Source organism: Balearica regulorum, chromosome 13 (assembly GCF_011004875.1).
Source record: "Balearica regulorum gibbericeps isolate bBalReg1 chromosome 13, bBalReg1.pri, whole genome shotgun sequence".
Lineage (NCBI taxonomy): Eukaryota > Metazoa > Chordata > Aves > Gruiformes > Gruidae > Balearica > Balearica regulorum.
The window spans coordinates 20,094,056-20,114,879 of record NC_046196.1 but is presented as its reverse complement, the minus strand read 5'-3'; the positions used below and the strand labels follow the sequence as shown (position 1 = coordinate 20,114,879).

Sequence of the window (20,824 nt, the reverse complement as noted above, 5' to 3'; positions counted from 1 at the left end):
CTCGCCACCACACACCGCCCCGCGCCCCGCAGGCCGCCCCCGCCGCGCGGTGCATGCCGGGCAGGTGGCAGGCCGCGCGCGGTGAGGCGGGCTGAGGGGTAGGTGGTGGCCGCCGCCATGTCGGGCGGAGGTGTCACCGCGCCGGCTCGGGGCCCTGAGGGGCAGATGAGGCTGCGGCTTCTTGGGGCCGCTGCGCTGGTGTCGGGCAAGGGATAGCGAAGAACCTTTTCGCTGTCTCCCGTCGTAGTTCCTTCCTGAGGTCCGGGCTGAGGCTGCTCTGTTCGCGGCCGGGGCGCGTCGAGCAAGTGTCTTGCTCCGGCCTCCGCCTCCCCACCGCGGCCCAGTGTCCCAGCCGGGGAGGGCACTGCGGCTGTCGGCCCCCTCGGCTCTGGCTCTGTCCCTGTCCAGAGTTTGCAGGTCCCTCAGGCAGGGTGTGGGGAACCCCTAGAGAGGGTGGTTGGCCTACCTCGGCCCGTCCTGCATCGCCTTGGGGACAGAAATTAAGTGGTGATTTTTTTAAATTTTTTTTTTTCTGGGCTGAGTACCTGAACAGGGCTGGGTGACAGATTTGAGCTTAAAACGTTTTTATAGAAAAAGTGCAAGGGGTGACCAGTACTTCTGGCCGAGGCAGGTGTAAAAGGGAAGGTATGTACATGTATCCATAGCTGAAGTGATGTCTGTTGTTTTCATTTGAAGTTTTGTGTGGGGTTTTTTTCCACAGCCGGTATTTTGGGTATTCTACAGAAGCCAAAGCAGCAAAACCACACGTAATACATAAATAACACAAATTGAGATTGATCATGAAGACCTTTTGTGGAAGAGCTAATCCAACCACTGGTGCAATGGAGTGGTTAGAAGAGGATGAGAACTATGACTACCACCAGGAAATCGCAAGGTATGCTGGAAAAAATAGTTTGTTACTCCACTAAAGCTGCAAAAAAGAGCAAACCTGATTTGTTTTTATGACATTTTTGGGGTTTATCTCTGTAGAGGTTCCAAGGGCATGAGATGAACAGACTGTAGGACAGTCTAAATGTTACAGTGCCCATCGTTGTACAGGGAAGAACTGTAAATTTAGAATTTTGTATTCTCCAAGTAGTTTCCTTCTAAAGTTTTTAAACATTTTCTGAGGTGCTTATCTTAATGCTGACAGTTACTGAGTTGCGGCAAAATGTACTCACTAAATTTCTTTTAAATCCCAGTTGCAACAAATAATTGCCCATTGTCTGTTCCTGTAGTAACTTTTTTTTAAGAGCTTAATGTAACAGGCAGAGAAGTTGGGAAGATTAGATTTTGGGGTATTTTTAAGTAGTGCAACCCATGAAGAAATGGGGACCAAAGAAATTTAAATCTTGGTAACAAACGATAGACCATTACTAAGCTGTCATTCATTGCCTTGTATTGTTCAGACCTCTGTCTGTCCCAGCTGTTACTTCACAGCTGATTGTCCATAGGTCTATGTATCGGGTCCATTGCTGAGAAGAGGATATGTGCCAGCAGTTAATGAGTTCATTTATATACTGATGACCAGATCACTGAAATGACATTGTTCCTTAGGTTTGGGGAACAGTTCAGAGCCTCAAAGAACGTGTCAGTTATCTATGCATTTGTGGGCCATGGGGACCAGTTGCCTTAGAAAGAGAAAACGAAGGAGGTTATATAAGATCTTGCAGCTTTTTAGTACTTTGCAGTATATAGTATTTTGACTGAAATTTTTTTATTGTAGATCACGCTACGCAGACATGCTTCATGATAAAGACAGAGTAAGTATAGAAGAAAAAAAACTTTTGAGTGGTGAGAAAATACTCATTTCCTTTCTCATTGCATGATTATACAGGTGTCTCTGAAAGATGAAATGTTCACATTTGTACCCTTTAAGATACCAGACCTGCTCTTAGATCAACAGATGCCTTCTTACATCTGACTCTATTGTTCTGTTGTTGACTGCAGACTGCGATATTTACATTCAGTAGCTGATTTTGCTGTTACGTGTTTGATGTTTTTGACAGAGTGCGCTCATTAGATGAAATTTCAAAGGCTGTAAATGTGAATTTAGGCTGCTTAGTTTTTATAGGAATATAAGTAAAGTCTGTCTTTATTGCTTTGTGGTATTTTTAGCTCTTATTTATTCCTTAGGATTGAGAAGAAAATTGAGATACCATATCTACAGGCATGCTAAAGTCTGGAGTGAATGGTTTAAATGTTCTTGCTGCTCTGGCTGTTTAGTCAATAACCTTTTTAAAGACCTGTATAGTGCCTGTACTATGAGTCTTGAATTCATACTGAATTGAAACGTGCCAGAGGGGGATCAGGCATTTAATAAACCATGTAGAGACTGCAAGTTGTGTCTAAGTAATTAAAAGAACTCTACTGAAATTATGTATCAAAAGTGTTAACTAGAATTGTTCGGAAAGGGATCCTGCAGACCTTCTAACTTTATCATGTCCAAAGATAGTGTATTATTTGGAAAGGCTTGATAAATCATTCAGAAGGGATGTCTTAATGTAGACTATTATGGAGTAAATATAAGCATAGATTTCAGTATGTATACTATATGTATACTGTAGCTGACAGACGGCAGGATTTGGTTTTTTCCTTGTTGTTATTGCTGGTATGCATGTAGCCCCACTTTTTGTTTACAGATGTTGCTTCTCATGTATGAATGTTTTCCAGTAGATGAAGAGAGGAATCTAAATCCAAGATACTTCAGCTCCTGTGCTGTCATAGGCACTATATGACTATTTGAGTGGTGCTACAGGGGAAAAACAATGAGAAAAACAGTGGTATCTCACATGGATCTTACTATTATTTTTATATCTAGAAAATGTATTGCATTTGTAAATTACGTGTGTACTGTAAATAGCTGATTGATCAATGATGAGTGAATAGTGTGGTAAAAATTGATGTGCTTTAAATGGACTGATCTCTCCAAAAACATTTGCTTTTGCTGAACATAGCTTTGGTATGACGTGCAGCATAAAGAATGTCTGTAGGCTTTTTTCTAATTAGAAACTCATAGTCTGAGAATGCAAGACTTCTGCACAAAAGTTAGAAATATAAATAGGTAAAAGATTGCTGATACCTTCTTTTTTTCTTCTTTTTTTCCTTTTTCCTCCCTTTCCACAGAACACGAAGTATTACCAAGGTATTCGTGCTGCAGTGAGCAGAGTAAAAGAAAGAGGTGAAAAAGCAATTGTCCTAGACATAGGGACTGGCACGGGACTCCTGTCTATGATGGCAGCTTCAGCAGGTGCCGATTTCTGCTATGCCATTGAGGTAAGCGTTTGTTATGGGTTGCACATACTTTTGCGTGCGTGTTCATAACCTCTTTTTAGAGCTTTGGTGCAGTTGTTCTGTCTGAATGATCAGTGCTGTGGATGCATCTGCTGTTTTGTATTGTGGTTTCTGAAGTGTAAGTTTGATGCTTTTATGTGTGTGAAAAAGATCTTACAAGAAATTGGTTGAAAAGACATAGTACAGTTTTCATTCTTGGGATAGCTTCTGTGAATGTACAGATTAACAGTACTAAGTCAAGTTTTATAGTCTTCTGTCTTCTCTACTTATCAAAACTTAAGTGTAATATGGAAAACTTGATTAATGTTTTTGAAAAATGTGAGTATTCTCAAACTATGTTACCGATCTTCCTAAGTTTCACCTCTTGGAGATGGGTTCTCAGACCCACTTAATCATAACATGGACCCCATCTTAATAAAGAGACTGTCTCATAAACTTATTTTTTCACCTCTTTGAGATTAGATAGAGCATCTCCTGTTTTCTTGGCAGTTTAATGAACATCTTGATGGTCATTAACAATCATTCCTTGTATTAAAAATAACAGCAGGAACATTTTGACCAGTTTAATTTTTTTTTACACATTTGAAGGAACAAAGAGAAGATTCACTTGTCTGTAGGTCATAGCTGAAAGGGTATCCACGTAAAAATCCATGTAAAAATCTACCTTTTTTTTAATCTAGGATTTTATCCTATGATCATTTTTCAGGGACAGTTGTCTTTATATAGGCACAGGAAGCAATAAGCTCCGGAATAAATCTGTTCACAGCCACTCGTAGGGAAGACACAGTATCAGAAGTGATGTGGTAGGAAGGGTCTTTTGTCTTATGCTTAGCAGTTTATTGACCAGTCTGGCAGAGGAGGATCACTACCTTGTGGGAGGAAAGTCCCATGATGGAAAATAAAAGCCTAATCTGAAAAGTCTGAGAGTTACTAGTATAGGTGTTCTGATAGCAATACATTGTCCCAGTTCTGGAACTTGGGCTACATTCCAAAGTGGCCACAAATTTCTTAAGTATGTCAGGTTGTGCAGCTGAGTAGGATATTTACATTTTTTTAGTTTAAAAACTGGATATGGATGTTAACCCCTTTCAACACATTCTTCATCGTTCTGCTATTTTCAACCTATGTACTTTCTCTGTTCTTCTCTTTGTTCTAAATAAAAAATTCTCTTCACAGTTACACTGTTAATAAAAGCAGATTTTTGGCATACTTAAGTGACCATTTCAGTGCTGGTTGTTTTGTTTTGTCTATGTATTTTATAGCTTGAGCACATTTAAGTGTCTTGGGGCCTATCTTGATGCATATATATATATATCTTTATTTTTAAAAATAACATTTGTTTAATGTGAATGTTAAAATATTCTTGATGTGTATTCTTGTCTTTCAAAAGTTAAATTGGAGTAGCTTTTGGAGACAGCTGATAGTTTGTAACAATGGCATTGGAGCTCTATGAACTTTTGAAGTGAGGTTTGCTGTCTTGTTTCATGGTAATGAACTTCAAACATAGGAAGAGATACAGTAGATGGTAAAATTTTTGCAGGACTAAATATGCTTCCTTTTGTGTTGGCCTCCTTTCATTTTTGAAAGAAAATGTTAGCTTACTAGTTTGTTACACTCTTGTTTTTTAAAGGTTTTCAAGCCCATGGCTAATGCTGCTGTGAAGATAGTGGAGAAAAATGGTTTTCGTGACAAGATCAAGGTAATCAACAAGCACTCCACTGAAGTCACAGTTGGCCCAGGTGAGAAAAATATACTAGGGTTAAAAAAATTGGCAAGTACCTCAAAACTACGAAGGAATATGTCTTTTTCTTTTTTTGTGAATATTTGCGGATTTTTTAAACAAGCAAATCCTTTACTCTGTAGACATTGGAAATTCACTTCAAAAAGAAGTTTCATAATAGTATGTCAGTAGTCATTTGTATTTCGTAGTAAAATTGTAAAGAAAAATAATTTGCAGTCTTCAGCAGGTTCTCCAACAGGAACAAGTTTTTTTTAATTACTTGTGTTTTCAAGATAGCATCTTCTTGAAAGACTGATACAAAGTCTTAATATTACAATATTAAATTGTGTCTTATAGATGGAGATATGCAATGTCGTGCAAACATCCTGGTAACAGAATTATTTGATACAGAGCTGATAGGAGAAGGAGCTTTACCAACCTATGAGCATGCACACAAATATCTTGTGCAGGTAAGAAAATAGAAATTGCTGGTGTGTCAGATCTATTCCTAGAAAACCTCTCTTCGACTTTTTTGGAGTAGGATAGAGATTGTACTTGATTTAGGCTTCTTTATCCTTTGTAAATACACCAATAGCTATGCTATTTTCGTATTCAGTGCATAATTTCCTAGATTCGTTCCTAGAATAAAGCTATTGGAGTACATACTGTAAATCTCAGGCTCTGAAATTACACTTAGTTGCTTTGTGTTAAAAGCGATAACTTGCTGGTTAAGAAATGTCTTTTCAGAAGGGCATGCAGTTCTGATTTGGAGCTTTCCTTAGTTCTTTGTTCCAATGGCAAATAGGTCCCAAGATATTTTCAGAAATGAAATTCTGCTAAATTTGATGGGCTTCACCTCCCAGGCACTGCTTGTTGTTTCATTTGTTTGTTTGTTTTCTTAAGGAGCTCTTGCTACTCCGCATACTTTTTGCCTTTGGAAATACTTTAAGCACTGTAAACAAATTAATACCCAGTTTTATTAACATATAATCTATAGGTATAATTTTAGGGTGTTCTCTTGTACCCTTTCTGATTTTTTCCTTTAATGTGAGTGGCCAAACCTGGTTTAGGTTTCTAGGTTTCGTTTCACCAGTTGTACATATAAAGACAAGAGCACTCCTTAACTTTTTACTGCTCTCCATATATAGCTCTAAATTGTAATCAGTCCTTTTTGTAAAACCATTGTTGTTGGACAGTTAGCTCTTAGTTCACAGTGGTTTTTTAGAACAACTTTTATGTTTTCTACTCTTTAAACATGGATACAAAGTTGTTGTTGCATAAATACTCGAGCCATTATTTTTCTTATTTACTCATTGCAATCACAAACTCTGTTTTAATGTTGATAGCTTAGTAGTAGATCTCTTATTTCAGAATGAGAATGGAAATGCAAGTTTAACTGAGGCTAGTAAACTGATAGTGTGGCATGGTTAATAAAGTAATCTGGCCTTGCTGAACCACACTGAACAGGATAGATATGTGTGTGTATTTCACAGATAGAGACAAAGACAAAGCGTTCTGATGTTACAGAAGTCTCTGAAATAACCTGTGTTTAAGATCTCAAAAATCCCAGTCCAACTTTTCTTTAAATTGGTTCACATTTCAATTGATTTAATTGTCACGCATGTTAATAAGTCAGGTTTGTTGAGTGCGCTTACCCTTTGTTTTGAACACTCAGGAAGGATGTGAGGCAGTGCCCCACAGAGCTACAGTGTATGTCCAATTAGTGGAATCCAAAAGAATGTGGTCCTGGAACAAACTGTTTCCTGTTCATGTCGAAGCAGAGGATGGTGAAAAAATTATTGTCTCCCCTTCAGAAATGGAGAACTGTCCAGGTGTTCCTTCTGTTTGTGATATCCAGCTGAACCAGATGCCTTCAAGTGACTTCACTATCCTTAGTGATGTGGTGACAATGTTCAGGTAAGGTAGGCGTTGTTTTGTTTAAAACCAAAATTTTCCTGTTAGGCCTTTTATTTAAGTTGTGTATTCAGCTTAGGAAGCTAGTGAGAATTTCTGAAGAATGCTGAACTATTTCTTTTTGCAATTTCGATGCTTCTCTGCAGTGTGGATTTCAGTAAGCCAGTAAGGAGTGCTTCGACCTACTACAGAGTGCAGCTGGAGCCTGTAAAATCCGGCAAGGCACAAATTGTACTTTCCTGGTGGGATATTGACATGGACCCCTCTGGGATGATAAGTTGCACAATGGCTCCGTACTGGGTAAAATCCACCTCTGCTTTCCAGGTAAAATATTGAGCCTTCAGATATAATCAGATCACTGCCAGTAATTATTTTGAGCAAAGGCCATACTGGGTGTTTTAAGCTGCTGTCCCTTAAACCGTATAGGAACTTTGCTAATGTTTTATGTATTGGAAGATGCTAAATAAGCAAATCATATAAATGTTAACTTTAGTATGCACCCATTTTAGGTTTTCTTTAATGTAAAACTGAAATGTAAGCTTTAATGTAAAGCTTAAAAACTGAAGCTGTCTTCCAGACATTTTTTTTTTAATTTTATTTTATTTTATTGAAATAAACCAAATATTTCCACATATTTTTCCTTAACTAGTCTCCATCCATGGTCAAAATATTAGTCTGTGGTTTGCTTCCATGTAGTTCTTCTATTACATTCCCAAATAAGTGTTAAGTTTATGGTAATATATTTATACTCCCATAAAAAGGCTGGTGTGGGAAAATGCTGGGTTGATGCTGGATATTTGGACGAACAGGAGATCGCTATTAAAACAGATTCCTATGGTTTTGTATGAATGTATTTACTGATAGGATGAACTTAGTCAAAAGGAAGCTACAAAATGATTGTTTGCACATACAATGTTTGAGAATAAAATGACGCTAAGTGACCTCGTTTAATGTGTGAGGCTCCAACTACTGGTCACTGTGAGCGATTCAATACAGGTTTCTAATGTAAGTGAACCATAAAGGCGAAACAACATTAATCAATGCAAAGTGTTATTTTGATTTTGTTTTTCGTTCAGCAAGCCAGTGGTGTCAGGCTTATTCTGTTGTAAGAATCTACATTAAGTACATTTATTCAACATACTGAATTAGTCCTCACTCAGCCTTGCTGACATGAGCAAGATTCTTTCAACTAGTCATACATTAGTGCTTCAAAGTTGTGCTCATTCTTAACTGATTTCCTGCTATTTGTTTACTTTCCATTTACTGTTTATGAGTTAATTCTTAAGGTTTTGTTTATCAACTCTTTTCAGTGGAGAGATCACTGGATGCAGTGTGTTTATTTTCTTCCAAATGAGGAGCCAGTTCTCCAAGGTGAGAAGGTGTACCTGACTGCCTGTCGTGATCAGTACTCTGTGTGGTATAAGCTGGAGAAAGCCAGGTAATAATATGTGTGTGTGAAGAAGGGTGGTGTTTTACTCCAAGCTCAAGTATTTGCTGCTCTTAGAGCAGCTATTTTGTGGAAGAGTAAGATAAGAACCTAAAGACTAGCAGATTATTAGAAGCTACTTCGTGGACAATGTACAGGTGAAAAAACCAAGTGATGCATAAAACCACAGTTGAGCTTTGGACTGCAGGCTCCTGTCTTATACCTGGTGGCATTCTGTGACAGAGAAACAAAAACCACTCATGGCTGGTTCCTGGAAATCCTAAGATATAGCTCTGCTGAGCTGGCATATAGGTGGAGTGAAATAATTGCCATTCTGCCTCTCTTCATTTTCTGTTTTCTTAGCACTGTCTTTTTGAGATTAATGCCTTTTACTCAAATTAAAAGGAGCTTAATCATGTTGGTTGTGATAACAATAGCAGCCAACATTTTTAAAAATCAGTGCCAACTTTAGAAGTTAATACTTGAATTTTATGTGAGTTTTTTACTTAGGAATCCAAACAAGTAACTTTTGTCTAAAAGATCAAAGCCTAAAATACCTAAGCATCACTGTCAGTGGGAAAGTTTGGGGACTTCTTGGTTTTGTTTTTTAAAAAGGTGAAAATTGGCTCTTTCTCTTCTTTTCATTTGGAAATGCAAAGCTACAAAAACATCCCTGGAGAACTAGTAAATTTGAACAAGTAACAGTGGAGTCCATTTGCATTAATGTATGTACTAGCTAAAATGCATACATGTACCTGTTTGTGAAAACATGTTACTGATGCTGTAGTTAATACTTCATTGAAATTTTTTTCCAGAGGAGACGAGGAGAATAAAGCAGATGTTCGTGTTGAGAGTCCTGTTTGTAGATGTCAGGCTCATCTTCTTTGGAATAGACCACGCTTTGGGGAATTAAATGATCAGAACCGAACACAGCAATACGTCAAGTCTTTGATGAAAGTGAGTGCATTTTTGCCTGTAGGTTTTTTAGCTTCTGTGATAGATGCATGTATTCTTTTATTTGCAGTAATTATTTATGGAATTTGTTTCTCCCTTGCTAAAGGACTTTGCTCTCAAAGTATATTTTATTTACATCAGCAAATGTAATTTATATTTTGTCATGAAAACTTCGGTATTACTTTTTTAAATTGTAAGCCGTTTTTGCATAGGAATTTGTAGCAGCTCTGCGTATTTGTTAGGAGTATTGATAGTTGAATAAAAATGCCCGTGACATGTTTGTGCAAAGTTTTTCTGATTTAAAACAAGGGGATTACATGAACAGTTCTTACACTATTCTGTTCTGCTTGAAGTGGTTATATTAGTCAGTGTATCTCCCAGTCCTTTTCTGATATGGTAATGTATAAAGTGGGGAAAAGCACCACCAAAATGTTTAGAATTTGAAAACTTTTTCATCTGGAATAGGGATAACAATGACTGTTTATTTTCTGTAGGTTCTGAAAACAGATAGTGTTTGTCTCTGTATCAGTGATGGCAGTCTGCTGCCTGTGCTGGCTCACTATCTCGGAGCAAAGCAGGTACAGTACTTCTTCCTGGTTTTCCGATCTTTGCGTTTTACCTTAGGATTTTTAGTTGTCTCATACAGTTCAGCATTCCCAGCCCATTATTATTTCCAGTTCCTCTTCAGTGACAAGTGAGAAAGAGGCTCCCATTGTGTTGAAATGGAGGTTAAATTCATCTCTGATCAAGCTGAAGTCTGGGGAGATAATAATTACCAGTTTTGATGTTTACCACTGTGTAGACTTGAATGAAAGTGGTGTTCTTCGTTCCTCACCGATTCTGTTTGCCATCTTGTATCTTGGTGCTTTTGGAAATACTCTTTTTTACTGACCTAATTTTTTTTTCTTTTTTTTTTTTTTTGTATTGGAACTTCCATAATTACATTTATTACCTAGTCTGAAATGGAAGGTCTGTAACAGCGAGATAGGAAGCATTAAGAATACTGAGTCTGTGTGTAAATTAGATCTGAAAGCTGCCTGGCTGTCTCACTTACGTGTATACCTTACTTGATGTGTTCTCTCATGGGGCTCTTCAAACTAAAATCTATTGTAGTTCAACTGAATATATGGGAATGTGTAATGTAATATAATCATGAGGAAGATGCTAGGCAATTCATAGAAATAAATAAACATGCTGAGTTAAACCAGTATTTTGTCTTTAGTATCACAGATGACCAGGGCAGACACAGAGATTTCCATAATATTTTCCTAGGCCTGTAACAGCATATTCTTAACTATTCACCAGTTTTGAATAAACCTTATTTTTTTTCTTACTTCAAAAGGCTGGTAGGCTGCATTGCACATGTGAGCTCTTTTCCATCTGACTACAGTCAGATCATATTAAACAATGCTTACAAAGAGTAAGCACTACTGGAGCTTGATTCAGCACACTGGCAATATGCTAGCATTTGTTCAGAAGTAAATTTATGCCTACAGCAAATGTTAATATTCTATGTGCATCTTAAAAATGAAAGTAAGTGTTTGCATTCTGTTGGGTTTTTTCTTGTGTGGCTGTGAAAACAGCTTTATTTAGCCTGTAGTTATTGGGGATGTTTTGTTGTTTAAAAGTTACATGACAGTGGGCTGTGGAATTGATGTGTGGTTCTTAAGAACTGTGTTCGCTGGGGCATCAAAATAGTTCGTTCATTGTTCGTTTACATATTCTTATAATTAAAAATTATAAAGCTAGTTGACTAACTGTTGTGTGTTTTCTTTAGGTGTTTACATTAGAAAACTCTGCTGTGTCCTGTTCTGTCATGGAAAAAGTAAGTATTCCGTTTTCTGTTAAAGTAGTAAATGAACTCATGGCATTTCTGAGGCCAGTACTGATGCCTTTGATTGTCCTTGCATCAATTGCTTGGAGATTAAATTCAGTTTAATGAATGTATTTGGTCATATAGTTTGACAAGACTGAGAGAGGTGTTCTTATTTTTTCCTGGTGATTGTACAGAGCTTCATGCAAATACTTGGAGGGATACATCCCAGTGGAGATACCTCCAATGTCATAGCTTTAGCCACAAGCTGAATAGGTCACTGGGACAGTTGAGCTGAGCAGAGGCAATTATGATTGCCAGTGCTTGATCTCTCCTTGTACATGCCCATTTGCTTGTCTGCTTGAGCTGCTGCTCTGCTTGCCCTCATTGCATTGGTGATAAGAGCCAAGCTATTTGTTTCTGAGGATTAGTGGAATGTAAGAGCATCCCATAGCTTGCACCAGTCCTACCTGGAAATTGGCATCTAGCTGTCTGTCTTCCAGCTGAGACAAGTTGGGAATGCTTGCTCTGCTGTTTGGCTCTTAGGTGACAGTAGGCAGTGGGTCTTAACTGCAAGTGATGTTTCAGCTGCTTCCTTGGGGTAGAGCAAAAAAGGCCCTGCCAGTGGAGTGGAGGCTGTTCAGGAGAGGCAGTTAATGTCTAAGAAGTGTTTGGAAGCAGCTTCCTGAAGTCATCGTTCGGCTGTGTCTGGTTTAGTTGGTGCTATATATTTAAAAGAGGTCTATCTCAGCATGCAGCTTAGGAGTACTAAAACAGGAATGGTAGGCAAATTGGGGTGCAAACCTGGTCTCAAACAGAAGCCAAATATGCAGCGTATTCATAGTTGAAATAATTTTTATCTTTCTTGACTGTCCTTCCCATATGTTTCAAAGTACAAATGACTGAAGGTGAGGCACCTTTATGTTTCAAAGTACAAGTGACTGAAGGTGAGGCAACTTTTGTGTTATCTGCCTTTTTATATACTTAATTGAAGGAATATGTAAGGCATGTGCTTTAGTTCAGTAGGTGTGACATGTTGGCTTTAAGTGCATGCACCCTGCAAGAATAGACTTGTATTATCCTGATGAGTTATAGTAGGCAGTTTTTTAAAAATTTCTTTTGGCTATTGGGATTTTTTTTGTTTATTTTTAATACAGTTATTACTCTGGTGTGGGTTTGAGTCTCAACTGTAGCTTTTGATAATGACAACTTTTTTTTTAGTTTTTTAAAGCAAATCATCTTGAAGATAAAATTAAAATAATAGAAGCACGTCCTGAGTTGCTGACATCTTCTCATTTGGAAGATAAAAAGGTATGTTACAGTTGTCCAATACTGAATTTCAGTGGGGTGGTGGGGAGCAGAAGCTGAAAATGAATCTTGCTTTCCTGCTGTGCTACTGTAACCACAATGAATCCCATTGTATCCTAGTTCATATAAGTACATATAAAGTGTAATGAGTAAATGGTTCAGACCTTGTCCCACTGAAACTAAATGAGGCTTAGACTCATTAGACTGTGGGAGGGTTTTTGCTTTGTTTTTGAAGGGGTGTGACTTTCACTTCCTATGTAATCTACACTAGTTGTAATGGCAGTTAAACTAGTTTAACTGCATATGTGCTGCTAGGCTGCATCTCTTCTTTCTCAAGCCACTCAGAAGATTGCCGTCTATTTGGAAGTACTAACATCCCTAAATTAAAAATGTCAAAATTCTATGTCTCTTATTACAAAGCCTTCCAACCTAAAACTGCAATATTTTCTCTCAAACTTTGTTGCAGGCAACTTCATTTTAAAATTTGCTAACTAAAAACAGAAAAAGATGTCTGTTGTGCAGTATATGCAGTGATTAAATCCTTATGGAGCAGTAGAAGTTTTTATCTAGATGTCTTCACTTGCTATATTGCATTGTCAACTATTGAAGATATGAACAGCCTGTGTTATTGAGTTGTTGTTCTTTTATAATAATGCTTTTTATCTCCTTTCGTTGCCAAGATTTCTGTTCTTGTGGGAGAGCCGTTTTTTACTACAAGTTTGTTGCCGTGGCATAACCTGTATTTCTGGTACGCAAGGACAGCTGTGACCAGTCACCTTACCAGCAATGTCACTGTCCTGCCTCAGTCTGCTTCTTTGCACATGATGATTGTGGAGTTTCAGGTGAGATTGTGTAGAACTATCCATTTGATATTTACACAAATCCACTTAGAATTGAGTACTCTTCCAGGACTTTTTTAACAACTTTCTCGCATCTTAATACTGTCCACTTTGATATGTTTTGCACTTACCACCTGAGAAAAGAACAGTTCGACATCTTGAAAATGAGTTTTTCCTATTTCAGCCATCTCTTGTCAGAAAATGAACTCAAATAATTTTACCATTTTAAATGAAAGGGCTGAATGTTTTAAAATATTTCTTTAGATTAGAGAGATATTGCTGAAGCATATGAGAATTATGGGTATTTATAAAATTATATAGTCTGCAAAATAACAGGTTTTAAAATGATGCTTTATGAGTATAAGACTGTAGGCAGGATTCATAACCGTATGCTCTTTTTTTTAACCACTTGAGGCTATGCAGAGTTCCAAATTTGAGCATAATAAGGGTCACATCTTAAAAATACTTGGAAAAGTCATCTTTCAGAAATTGTACAAAGGTATAAACTTTTTTGCAGTTATTAAGGACTTGGTCAGTAAAGATTGTGAAGAGTTCACCTACAATGACAATGGAAATTAAATCAGTACTTTTATAATTAATATGCAAAGTTTTTGTCCAGTAGCTTAAGTAAGGGAACTCTTTAATCTGAAATCATGTAACTAAAATATACATACCTATAAATAAAAACCATGCCTATAGTCTAATGTATTTTCACATAAACATAACCTTCAGTTTATCTGTTAAAAATGCCCGCTCTTTTCTCTCTCTTTTCTTCCCTCTGTCTGGATCACCAGCTGTGTAGTTTTGTGTCTGAGCCTTCTCTCCCTTAACAGTTTCCTGATTGGAATGCTCTTGTTCTCTTACTTCCACCTTTGATTTGTACGTGTGAAAATACGTACATTCTTTTGCCCTCTGGGACTAAGCAACTACACTGCATGTTTTTACATACCTTTCAGTTTTCTGCAAAAATGTAGAGAATTTAAATATATACTGAGTAAATAATGTAAATCTCAGTCTTGTAATAGGAAGCAGATGTTTAAGACTAATCAACAGTAATCAGATTGAAATAAGCAGATAATTTTAATTCCGTGCTCTCTTATCTAGGGGATTTACTTCACTAGAACTCAAAAGCATTTCATAAAGAAGTAAGCATTGTTCTCTTCATGTTCTGGATGAGGAAACGGAAGCGTGCAGAGTGATGACTTAAGATTATTCAGCAATCTACTAGCAGAATGTAGAGTAACATTAATGTCACCTGAACCTCAGTTTTACACTTTTATGTACCAGGCTGTGTTCAGAGATGATTCCACATAGCTATTTTGGTAGAATATTTAACTTGTGTTTCATTTCATTAAACTATTCCAAAACCTGTTGCTTTAATTTTACCTTTTCCTCTTTGTTCAGTGGTGAATCTAGACTCAAAGACTAGAGTCTGTGGGTTTTTTTAAAATAACCTCTGCATTTACCAGTTCTTGGTTAGAACGAAGGAACAGACTTTCCTTCATGTTATAATGTATTCTGCAGAACTGGTTCTGTAGGCTGTTCTGTCTTGTCAGAATAGGGATATGTCATTACAGTTAAGCAATTAGCAAAAACTGGATCCAGGAGAAAGAATTTGATGAAATTACTTCAGTTATAAACTTGTTTAGTCTATAATTGCATTTGGGGAGCAGGATGCTACCTGTCTGATTTGATAGTTCTATCAGGTATGCCATTCTGAGTTTTTTTTTTTTTAATAGTCACTCTAGTTCATGCTGTATTCAGGCATAAATTCTAACAGCATTTATTTAAATTCTTCATAGTCCTGCTGCCATCTTGTAAAGCAGGAACATTTGAGGTTAAGTGCAACAATGAACAGTTAATAAAATGTATGTGTCCACAGCTTGTGAACATTCTTGTTCTATTAAGAGACCATTAATGCAGTCTAAGAAAAGGCAAAAGTTGAACTGAATCATTGTCTGTCCAGTGGATTGCTTAAAGACAATGAGAGGCATAGTATGAAGCACCTAAAATAATTTTACTAATCTTTGGAGTGCTACAGGGAAGAATGGTAGTCCAATAGGCTGTAAGATGTTTGTTGCAACTGGGAGTACTTACTTGTGCTGGGTAGTGGAAATGGGGGGGCTCTGTAAGGGTTTAATCTTGGCAAATCCGTACCTACTCTGAAGTACACTATGCATAGAGATGGTGGGAAACGTGGCAGATTCTTTAGAGGAGTTGAAATCAGTGGTTAAAGAATTAACTGACTTGCAAAACATTTTCCCAGAATATGCTTTCTTCTGATTCTTGCAGTAGTACTAATGGTTTAGGAATGTATAGATAGTAAAGAGTCTTTTTCTGACTTCTTATCAAATGTCTAATCTACTGCTAAAACTATTTTAAGATTTCCTATTTCCTTTAATAAAGCCAAACAAAATCCTGTTTTCTTTTTTAGGACTTATGGAGAATCCGGAGTCCATGTGGCACCTGTGAAGGTTTTGATGTCCAGACTATGGATGATATGATTAATGTAAGAAGACCGAAAATAGTTTCAGCACAAGTCTCAGCAAAACAGAGCAACTCACTTTGGCTTAAAAAAGGATTTAGTGACGGTTGAAAAACTTGTATGTTAGGCAAAACACCATTGTTTTAGTTTTTTATAAATACGGTGGCTATTTATTACTGGCAAAACAGTAACTTCTGTGGCATGGATTTTGGGGTTGTGTATTTCTTCTTATTTGTCAAGCCCTTCAGTGCTTTGTACCATTTTCAAAATAATTCTGTTCATTCAAAAAGAAAAATACTGTTAACTGAAATTTTATTCTGAGATTGAAACCAAATCATCTGGGAGTTGTTCATAGATGAATCCTGCTGCCTTTACTTGCCCTTGCAGGTACTTTTGAAAGAGAAAAAGGGTTTTTGACTGCTGAGAAATAAATATGAAGGGGGAGATTTATCTGTATCCATTTCCAGAGCTGTATTGTCGATATCCATATTTGAGTTAGCCATTTAGATTGCCTTTATAGTCATTGTGGAGGAGTACAGGCAGTTCTAGAGTAGAATTCATCTCAAGGGAGAAGAAAAGTTAAATGCATTGTATTTTAAAAGTGCCCATTTCTGTTTGACTACTGAGGACTGTAGTCATAGCAATTAGTTCATGTGTGTAGTACATGTGCCTAAGAAGTGCAGTCTTGTCATCTTGCAGCTTTGTTGCTTAAATGTTCTGGGTTCAGGACACAAAATTAACTTGAAAACAAGGACTATTTACCTTTGGATTGTTTTCAGATAGTTATATTTCTTTCTTTCTTCAGAATTCTCTGAATTTTAGGGAATCCAAGGAAGCAGAACCCCACCCTCTATGGGAATATCCTTGCAAGTCACTCTCTGACCCCCAGAAAGTTTTGACATTTGACTTCAGAAAGACTGTACCGCAACACTGTCTCAGCACAGAGGGTTCTGTAAATCTTTTACGGTGAGTTTTCTCATTGCAATAAATATTCTTGTCATAATCCATTTTTTTACTTAATACTCAAGCTCTTTGTGTGTGTGTGCATATACATAGATATATATAAAATATAATGTATAGTTAACTATAATACTGAACTAGTGGGAACATACTTGACAGTTTTTAAAAATGTGATCTAACATTGTGGAAGTTACCATGACATGAATTTGAATGTGGCTATACACAATAAGGGTAGTTTCTTAGATAATATGCCTGTATTTCAAAAATAACATTTATTAGATGTTACCATGATTTAAAACTTAACCAGATTAATTTATAGTTTAGAGAAAATTAACCATTGTCTGGATATTTTTAATCTTTCTGTTTGTTCTCTGTTGGTGAGTTCTTGCAGAAAAAGCTCCTATTTAGCTTTCCAAATTATTCTATTTAATAGCTTTAAAGTGTACGCTGTTCTTCCTTTTAACTATAATTCTGACAGTCTTGATATTTGTCACGTCTTCTGAGATGTAACTACAGATTGTACTTAATTCTGTTCAAACCTGAAATGCTGTTAAGAATTAAAAACAGGGGAAATTCTGTCTAGAATAAAACTTAAAACTATCTAGAATAAAACTATCTAGAGTTTATGTAACTCAAACACTGCTGTAATTATATGTTTCTCTTTGTGAAACCAAATTCATGGTTTTACAAAATCCAGGACCATCTGCGTGGGGTCTCTGTGCTTTTGCACCAGTCGTATTTTCAGGTAACACACTAGCATGACCTCTGCTCCTTGTCGAGCAGACACTTGAAGTGAGATGGTATGTCTGGTAAATATTTCCTCAAAATTCAGAAACAATAGAAGCTGGGGTCTCTGAAGGAAGTACTCTCCAAATACGCCATATAATTTATGCTATGTTATCAAGTGCCTGTAAAATGACTCTGGTTCTGAGCAGATTTAGTTATGACGTATTCTCCTCTTCCTTGTCTTTTTTAGATTTCATTTCTGCAAATGTTTTAAAAGTTGCTACCCATTTACCAAATCATTCAGCTGTTCAACTTTTTTTTGAAGGAAACAAGTTATTCGTGCTTTTACAGTTCTCGCCTAACTATGTGAGGTGTAGCTTTTAAGCTGTCAGTATGGTATAAAGCAACATTTTGATCCTCTACCTCTCCCCAGGAAAGGAAAGAGCCATGGAGCAGTTCTGTGGATGGAATATCATCTTGCTGCTGATATCTCCGTTAATACAGGACTGATGCAGATTTCAAATGAAAAGGTATTTCTTCAACCTAATTTATTATGTCAATGTCTATAGGATTACAGTGCTGAAAAATGGGTCTCTGTTGGCCGTGCTTGGTTTATGTAGTGCTCATTGTTACACTGTTGGACAACTATTTGGACAGAGCTAGTAGAACTGTCTGTTCATATATTTGGGGGAGCAGGAGATGTACCTTAAAATGGGAGAGTCTGAGTTGGTTCCAGATGCTCCCAGAGTTTGGAACCACATTCAGAACTTAAATGTGATGCTAGCTCCAAGTAGAATTTATTCGTACAAATCCCTTTTCTCACTTTAACAAAAGCAAAAATATTGAAGGATAATAAGTAAGTATTTTTGGTATTCTATCTAAATATTCTTTGACCAAATCAATTTTTGTCCTCTATGATTTCACTGTGCAGTGTAGCATATGGTATTTCAAGCTATGTATCCTATCATGGAATAGATGGCAATGGAAGCGATAACTATCTGATCACTGTATACTGAACTGGGAACAAGAACTCTTGTGCTCTGACTGCATTATTACTGTCTAGTAATTATACTGCAGAGTTTTGACTGCTTTCACTTTTAACTCTCTCCTGTAGGGAAACTGTGAATGGAATCCCCACTGCAAGCAAGCTGTCTATTTCTTCAGTTCTGTTATTGAATCAGAAACTCTGTCAGACCTTCCTAGCACTGTCACATATGCTATAAATTTCGACACCAAGACAGGAGAGATTGCCATGGATTTTAAGCTATTGTAAAATACTTTCCTTTTACTAATGTTCCTAAATTATAATAAACTTACATAGGTTGCTTTTTGTACGGCAGAGGGATTTTTTTTTTTTATTGTGCTCAGAAAGTAAACTGACTGTTCTGAAATATACTTTAAACCTTTTTTGGTTTTGTTTTCAAAATACATAGTTGGGGAGGTAGAGAGGAACCTTTTCTTAAGGACAGGTATTCCTGACAGGGTTTATATACATATATACACATACTTGTTATCATCTGTTTCAGTGTGAAACTCTGGGATTTGGGGGTTTTGAATAATGTTATGGAGCTACAAAACAGTTGACTTAACTGGTTATTGCATGGCACATAGTGGATCAAGACGCTAAACCTTACACTAACATCAGATAAAAGTGAGTTAAACTCATCTATTTGTAGGCTTTGCTCTTGTCACTGTAAAATGGAAAATAATCTGCGGAGTGCACAAAAAGAAATCCCAAGTCAAGCTACATACGTGTATTAGTACACTTAATAGGGAGAAGGAAACAGTTTAGCTTCTTGCAGCAACTCTTGTGAGTTGTGGCTAGTATTAACTGAAATGGTCAGTGAATTAAAGCATGATGCACTGACGTTCTGCTGGAGTCTTGAGATGCGGCATTTGTGAAAAGACATTTGCCAAACAGTGACCAAACTCTGGAAATGCGTAACTGGAAATTAGAAAATGTACGTCTTCAGGTTAATTGGAAGTGACAAACTCATGGCAGTCTGACCGGAAACAACAAAAAGAGCTGTAGTCTAAAAAACTTGCAAATCTGTAGGAGATATATAATATGCATTACATGATCAAAAATGTGACCTTATACTCATTCTGTCAGAGGTCTGCCAGTTTAGCTAAGTTGTATGTTGGTCTGCAGTAGCACGTGTCCATAACTGAGGTTTTCTTAGTTGCATTCCAGATCACGTTGGCAAAAATTGTAGTGCATGACCACATGTGTGCAATTAATTCTGCTTTAGATGAACAATCAATTGGTGTATCCGTTTTGTTTGTGTGACCTATTAAGGGAAATAGAAAATCAATGTACTGCCTGTCCTAAATTATGTCAGCCAGCTGCAGGGATAATTCTGCTTACCAAAGCTACCCCTATTTCCTCTGAGCAGCAACTTGAGCAAAGTGAAAGGAATGCCATAAAGAAGCCATGAGGGAGCAGGAGCCTACTCTGCTTTGCTTTCCTGGTCACCATGATGTATAATTCTGGTGAGTAGGAATTTTTCCTCTTTTTCTTCCTAAGAGTGTGATCATATTTATAGACCTGGAAGCCATCTGAAATAGTCCAGAAGTTTTCAGAACTATTTTCCTGACCAACCTCTGAACACTTAATAGATGTAAGGAAGCAATGAAATACACGACTTATGTTTTTCACTGGAACAGAAACCCTGCAGCTCCTACTGAGATCTGTGGATTTCACTTTTCAAAACTCTACTTTTAAGATGTTTAACTTCAGACTCTTGTTTCTTAGATACTTCACTGGAATATATAGGTTGCTGTTCATTAAACAATTGTTTCTAATTTTGATACACTGCTCATAGCCCACAGAAAGTATGCTGACACAAATCTGTCTGTTTTATGTTGGGAGCATAAGCTGTACAATTGTAAAGGGAACAGTAATATGGCCAAGCCTTTTAAATGGTAAAGGCTTGGCCCTTTATTTAAAAATTTAAAAAAAAAAGAAAAGGCACAGAGACAGTTGTGCAAGTCTGAATGCATAAGACTTGTATTGTATAGCTTCTCTTCTGGAGGAGATAACAGCAGAAAAACATTTAGATGCTGTGTTTGTTCATGGCTGGACACGGAAAGCATGACATGCTGTTTTTGTTCTGTAGTAGGAATAGCTTCTGAAGGTGCTTTGGTTTTACTGCACAAATGATTCTGGATCTAACGGAAGCACGCAGTGTTCCAAAGGGAACACAGAACTAATAGCAATATATGAGAATTTATACGCTTGAAAAATAAGAGTAAGATAGAACAAAACCACACCTGAATTTACAGTATTTTAATCTAACTGTATATACATGTGCCTGAATTGTACTTCCTAAGAAAAAATAAAATGGGATAAATTTGCTAGAATGCCAAAGGGAAGAAATCCACA

At 37.1% G+C, this 20,824-nt stretch overlaps 1 protein-coding gene across 4 annotated transcripts; it reads left to right on the top strand.

Annotated features, from left to right (window-relative positions):
- The first annotated feature begins 65 nt into the window (after window positions 1-65).
- Window positions 66-20,558, top strand: PRMT7 (protein arginine methyltransferase 7). 4 transcript variants are annotated; one of them, XM_075765844.1, is made up of 19 exons: window positions 102-645; window positions 722-895; window positions 1,727-1,763; window positions 3,127-3,276; window positions 4,925-5,033; window positions 5,372-5,484; window positions 6,690-6,931; window positions 7,075-7,252; window positions 8,239-8,366; window positions 9,170-9,311; window positions 9,803-9,886; window positions 11,086-11,133; window positions 12,343-12,432; window positions 13,110-13,271; window positions 15,703-15,777; window positions 16,559-16,719; window positions 17,873-17,969; window positions 18,554-18,708; window positions 19,836-19,932. In XM_075765844.1, exons 2-19 carry the CDS (start codon window positions 801-803, stop codon window positions 19,864-19,866), a joined length of 2,097 nt encoding a protein of 698 aa, XP_075621959.1. In that variant the 5' UTR covers window positions 102-645; window positions 722-800; the 3' UTR covers window positions 19,867-19,932. The 4 variants fall into 4 exon arrangements, with proteins under 4 accessions (XP_075621960.1, XP_075621961.1, XP_075621959.1 ...); XM_075765845.1 differs by lacking the exon at window positions 19,836-19,932 and having other exon boundaries at window positions 66-645; window positions 18,554-18,834; XM_075765846.1 differs by lacking the exons at window positions 102-645; window positions 19,836-19,932 and adding an exon at window positions 76-98 and having other exon boundaries at window positions 18,554-18,834.
- Window positions 20,559-20,824: the final 266 nt, after the last annotated feature.

Excerpts from the sequence above, each read along its gene's own strand:
- PRMT7 (XM_075765843.1), top strand. The coding sequence starts at position 801 with ATGAAGACCTTTTGTGGAAGAGCTAATCCAACCACTGGTGCAATGGAG. Across the intron at positions 9,887-11,085 it reads ACTATCTCGGAGCAAAGCAG|GTGTTTACATTAGAAAACTC; the intron begins GTACAGTACTTC and ends TGTTTTCTTTAG. Across the intron at positions 13,272-15,702 it reads TGATGATTGTGGAGTTTCAG|GACTTATGGAGAATCCGGAG; the intron begins GTGAGATTGTGT and ends TTTCTTTTTTAG.